Source organism: Dasypus novemcinctus, chromosome 12 (genome assembly GCF_030445035.2).
Source record: "Dasypus novemcinctus isolate mDasNov1 chromosome 12, mDasNov1.1.hap2, whole genome shotgun sequence".
Taxonomy (NCBI): Eukaryota; Metazoa; Chordata; class Mammalia; order Cingulata; family Dasypodidae; genus Dasypus; species Dasypus novemcinctus.
The window spans coordinates 22,867,069-22,872,897 of record NC_080684.1 but is presented as its reverse complement, the minus strand read 5'-3'; the positions used below and the strand labels follow the sequence as shown (position 1 = coordinate 22,872,897).

The window sequence follows — 5,829 nt, the reverse complement described above, 5'->3', positions numbered from 1 at the left end:
GGAAGTAAGGAAAGTGAATACAGAAGAAAGTAATTAATTACTCTCGAAGGATGCAGCTTTTGGAGCATTCCTTTATTAACTCATTCCACAAACACTTTGAAAAACATCTCTGTGGCAAGCCTTTCCTATACAGCCAAAGGGGGCATAATCAGAGGGTAAATTCATGGTTTGTCTCCTTTGTGTTCCTCAGATGTCACCTGTCCACCTCAGAGCACCTCTTCCATTCTTGTCTTTGATCACTGTCTCTTTTTCACCTTGAAACTCAAAATTGTTTCAGCAATGAAAAATAAAACAGTGTTGACTGAGTTCATCCTGCTGGGCCTGACAGATGTCCCTGAACTCCAAGTGGTGGTTTTCACCTTTCTATTCCTCACCTATCTGCTCAGCATCCTTGGAAATCTGGCTATCCTCATCCTCACCCTGCTGGACTCCCACCTGCATACTCCCATGTATTTCTTTCTCCGGAACTTCTCCTTCTTAGAAATTTCCTTCACTAACATTTTCATCCCCAGACTCCTGACGAGCATCACGACAGGGAACAAGAGGATCAGCTTTGCTGGCTGCTTCACTCAGTATTTCTTTGCCATATTCCTTGGCTCTACTGAGTTTTACCTTCTGGCTTCCATGTCCTATGATCGCTATGTGGCCATCTGCAAACCCCTGCATTACATGACCTTCATGAACAGCAGAGTCTGCACTCAGCTGGTTATCTCTTCTTGGCTGGCGGGATTAATGGTAATTATACCACCAATCATCTTAATGAGTCAGCAGGACTTTTGTGCATCCAACAGACTGAATCATTATTTCTGTGACTATGAGCCCCTCCGGGAACTCTCCTGTTCAGACACCAGCCTCATAGAAAAGGTTGTCTTTCTTGTAGCATCAGTCACTCTGGTGGTCACTCTGCTGCTGGTGATTCTCTCCTACACATTCATCATAAGGACTATTCTAAAGCTGCCCTCAGCCCAGCAAAGGACAAAAGCCTTTTCGACTTGTTCATCCCACATGATTGTCATCTCTCTGTCTTATGGAAGTTGCTTCTTCATTTATATTAAGCCCTCAGCAAAAGAAAGAGACACATTCAACAAAGGAGTAGCACTACTCATTACCTCAGTTGCGCCCTTGTTGAACCCCTTCATTTACACCCTAAGGAACCAGCAGGTAAAACGAGCCTTCAAGGATACAGTCAAAAAGCTTGTGAAACTTTAAAGAATTTCAAAATGTAAGTTTTAATGGATAAGTCCCTACTCTGAGCAAGCTCTCTGCCAGTTACTAAACATCCAAAAAGAATTCAACCCGATCCCTGTTACAGACTTGGAAATAAATAAGTTATAATCTTTTAAGTGTTAATAAAAAGTAATGAATGAGGTTTTATAAAAGAGACAGCAACTCAATCTGAGTTAAGAGTTATAAATGTTTTCAGATAATATGCTATTAGAACTGGTTATTGACAAATAGGAATAGGTCAAGGAAGAAAATGTAGAGAAATAGAAATTAGGTAGAAAGAATATTGTGGTAGATTAGGTAGAAAGAAAATTCCAGTTTTGAGAGATTTGATTCATTTCAATCAAGAAAAAGGGACAAGGGAAAAACGGTGTGGCTATGATAACATTGGTTTTGAATTAAGCTAACTTCCCATTTAAATAATGTCCATATTGTATAGGCATCTGGATTTGTGGCCAGATCTATGGGTTTAGCATTCCATGTCATGTAGAACCTAAATGATGCTGTGAGATTAGAAAAGATTACAAATAGAGGCAAGTGTAGAAGAGGATTAAATACTAAACAACTAGGATTCTCCAAAATTTAGAGAGCTGAAAAGAGGCAGTAGAGAAGTAAGAGAAGCAATATATCTTTGAAATTTGGGTACAGAAGTTCAAACAAGACTTGGTGGTGGGCATGTTTAATGCTGCTAAGAATAATTAATATAAAGAATCAAAATATGAAAATTGACAACAGCTAGGGCATTGCACTGCTAGATAAGTATTTAATGCATTTCCTAATTTTATTTTCCTCTGCAATTAAGCCAACTAGCTAAAGACCAAGGGTCCTCCAACTTAGGCTAAGGGTTTGCCAATTTCAGCATAGCATACATCCATCTCCTTTTTTTGTTTGTTTGCTTAAAACGTTAACATTTGTTTTAATTTTTTATACAACAGCATTTACGCAATTGGTAATTTACAGAATTCACAGACTTACTTTGATCACTATCGGAATTAATTGAAGCCTTGAGTCTTTATTTTGACTGCTGTCTGAGAGTCTGCCCCACCCTCAGGAAGGTTCTGGGAGGAAATGCTTCTGGTCTGCTGTAGTGTCTGCTGCCATGGTGGCCTGTGGGCACTGTCACAGGATGTTCCCTCACTGTCTTAGGTCGCCTTGCTGCTGCTCGGGTACCCAGTCGGTGGGTGTCTTGTGGCCCAGCTGCTTGGAGCTAGAGGTGCCCACAGGCAGAGAGTAGTGAATGCCATGCGGGGCCGTAAGCCTTCCAGCCTTTTGACCTCCCTTGTCAGGTCTTTATGTGCCTAATCAAGCAATGGGAAGGTCAGTCCACCAAGGGCTACCAGCGTTTCCAGACACCCCGAATTCCATACTTCCCAGTCATTTTTGCTTTAAAAAAGGTGATATGAGAAAATATTCAATAAATTATATAATTACTGCTGACCTAAGAAAGGCAAAAGTGAACCTTTGGTTGGCATCATTGCTATCTCAAAATAATGTGAAATAAATATCTGTTTGGCAGCTCATATACGAAACTCCAAATTTAATGAGTAGAGATTGTGTAGGAGTGTCAACATATATGTCTAAAAAAGTGATTTTTTAAAAATCATAAATGGGTAATGGTGACACAATATTGTGAATGTAATTAATGCCACCCACTAGTATGGTTGAAAGTGGTTAAAATGGGAAATTTTATGTTGTATATGTGTTACCACACCAAAAAAAAATCAAGAATACGGTATTATGCAAATTATTCTGTAAACTGTTTTTCCTAAACACAACCTTCAAAAGCACTGGCCACTATCAATAATACTATATATGAAAAAGTTCTAGTTTTATTTTGTCTCATTAATGCTAAACATCTTTACATATTTTTTCTGGTGGGGTGTTTATCTCTCACTGATTTGAAAAATGCCTTTGCAGGGGAGGAATACTGGTGTGGGATGTTATCGACAAGGGACACATGGTTGGCAGGGAGTTCTCCAGGACATATATTCAGGGCACATAAAAATGTTTGGATATTTTCATAGTGGTTACAATTAAAAACAACAACTGAGGGAGTGCTGAGTTCCTAGCCAGGGGAGCTCTATCACAGTCCCTAAAGGAACAGCAACAATCCCCCAAGTGCAACAGCAAAGACCAAAAAAGAAGGAAGGTCCAACAATGAGCCCTTGATACTAATGACTATGTTTGTAAGCCTGTGCATCTGAAATAAGAACAAGGCCTAGAGCTGCAGGGTGCCTAAGAGTTACCGCCTGAGAGCCTCTGTGTTGCTCAAATGTAGCCTGTCTCAAAGCCAAACTCAGCATGTAAATGTGTTGCTTTCCCCCCAGCATGGGACATGACTCCCAGGGATGAGCCTCCCTGGCACCAAGGGATCACTACCAAGTACCAGCTGATGATGTAACTAGAAAACTCAGACCAGCAGAATATCTCAGTCTACATATAATACCAGGAGTTTAAAATGCTTTTTGACCTGAATAAAAGGGGAAAATGGAAAGGACAAATGAGTTCATATGGCTATAAATCTCCAAAAAGAGCCAGGAGGTTATCAGAGGAGTTGCCCTGATGCACACCTCAGCAGAGTCCCAGAGACAGATGAAATAGATACAACCCCAGGTATTGGTTCTTCTGAGGGCTGCAGAGACCCACAGGTTCTATGGTCATGGCAGATGGAGTTCAGTGCCATCTCAGTTGGCCCTACTTTGGAGTTTGTGTTCCTGTGTGATGGAGCTGGACTCAGATGTGATCTTTGTACACAAGCCTCTCCTGTTACTTTTACCGGAACTGTAGTTGGTGCTGGGGTTTAATGTATACCCAGGGGTCCTGAATCTCTGTACTGACCATGTGATAGCCAGACCCTGAGCCTCAACAGACTTGCAACTCCTACATTCTGGTTTATTGGACTTACCCCACTCAGCTAACATGGAGGTGAAGAAGGCCAACCACCACACCAGGGAGCCAAGAGTGCCTACAACTGAAAGCAGGAGAATTGCATCCAGCATCCATGTGGAATCTAAGCCCCCTCTTGATATAGATGTGGAGTGGACACAACCATTCTAAGGTCCACAGGAGGGAGGAAGAGAGTATGGATGAGAGTGGACTTACAGATATTCTATTCATGAACTATTGTGATTAGTAATCGAAGAAAATGTGGCATTGGTGTGGAGAAAGTGACCATGGTGGCTGCTGGGGGTAGGGAGTGGGAGGAAGAGATGTGATGTGGGGGTGATTTCCGGGGTTGGAGTTGTCCTGGGTGGAGCTGCAGGGACAGTTACTGGACATTGTATGTCCTCCCACGGCCCACTGGGTGGACTGTGTGAGAGTGTGGGCTGTGGTGTGGACCATTGACCATGAGCTGCAGTGATGCTCAGAGATGTATTCACCAAATGCAATGAATGTCTCATGATGACGGAGGAGGTTGTTGTTATGGGGGGAGGAGTGAGGTGAGGGAGGTGGGGGGAATTTGGGGACCTCATATTTTTTTAATGTAACATTAAAAAAATAAGTAGAGTCACAAAAAAATGCCTTTGTTTCTTAATATTGTGTATCCTAATTGCTGTAAATATTTTTTCTCAATTGGACAGGAATCTTTTATACTTTTTAACTTTGTAAGAAGTAGGGGCATAAGAACACAAACTTTGTTGCTAGACTAGCTGTTTCAAAATCTGGCTCTCACACTTTCTAGCTATAAAACTGGGGTTTAATTTGATAGATTTCATTTGTTAGTTGCACAATAGTCCATTCATTCTCACAATTCTTACTAACCAGGGATACCCAAATTGACTCCATTTCTTTCCATTTAGATCCAGCCACTAGCTGCATGTTCTTTTGCTGCCAGTTTAAATCTTGAATGTGTTTCCTTAACTTCTAGAAATCTTCCTGGGCATATTCAATCATATGAACTAGATTTTCATTATATACCTTCTAGGCATTGCTTTCATGCTGTAACATCACTTCCAGATTCTCAATTCGAACACATGATGCTCTAACTGGACATAGAATTGTTTACACATTCTTGCGATGCAGTCATATCATTTTTCTGACCTGAGAAAGGAGCTGGGATCTCCTATCATTTCATGCTGAGCAGTTCAATTGGTTGTTGGGCAGCCAGTCTTTCAAATTCATTTCTCATTATGTCAGTTTCAAGAGCATAACAATCCGGGACTGTTAGCTCAGGTAGTTCTTAGTAGGTTGGTATCTGTGAGTTCTTCCTCCACATGTGCCACTGTCACTTCCTACACACCTGGTACTTCATAACCTTGATCAAAATAGGGCAGCACATCCACCACAGTCGCTCCAGTGATCAAACCTGTGCCTACCATTTCAGGAATCTTTCATGATAACTACTTGATCACAATTCCACCTGCAGTGCCACGCAACAGTGGGTACTCATGAAATACTTGTCAGATGGATGAAGGAATAAGGAATGAGTGGATAGATGGATGGATGGGTGGATGGATAGATGGATGGATGGATGGACAAATAAATGAGGGAGCACAAAGTAAAATAAGTTTTAAAAGGAAAGAGTCTTGATTATTTGAGAGTTTATAAGCTGAAATAATAAGATACTTAGAAAGGCTTTGGGAAGTGAAAGTTCAGATCTGTTAG

General features: G+C 41.2%; 1 protein-coding gene and 1 pseudogene across 1 annotated transcript; one reads left to right on the top strand and one right to left on the bottom strand.

The window, feature by feature from the left end:
* The first annotated feature begins 279 nt into the window (after positions 1-279).
* Positions 280-1,209, top strand: LOC101439615 (olfactory receptor 2AP1). Its single transcript, XM_004466058.3, has one exon. It carries the CDS (start codon positions 280-282, stop codon positions 1,207-1,209), a length of 930 nt encoding a protein of 309 aa, XP_004466115.1.
* A 3,693-nt stretch (positions 1,210-4,902) lies between these two features.
* LOC101417777 (pre-mRNA-splicing factor SPF27 pseudogene) lies at positions 4,903-5,543 on the bottom strand (annotated as a pseudogene).
* Positions 5,544-5,829: the final 286 nt, after the last annotated feature.

Coding starts and splice junctions, on each gene's coding strand:
- LOC101439615 (XM_004466058.3), top strand. CDS start 280: ATGAAAAATAAAACAGTGTTGACTGAGTTCATCCTGCTGGGCCTGACA.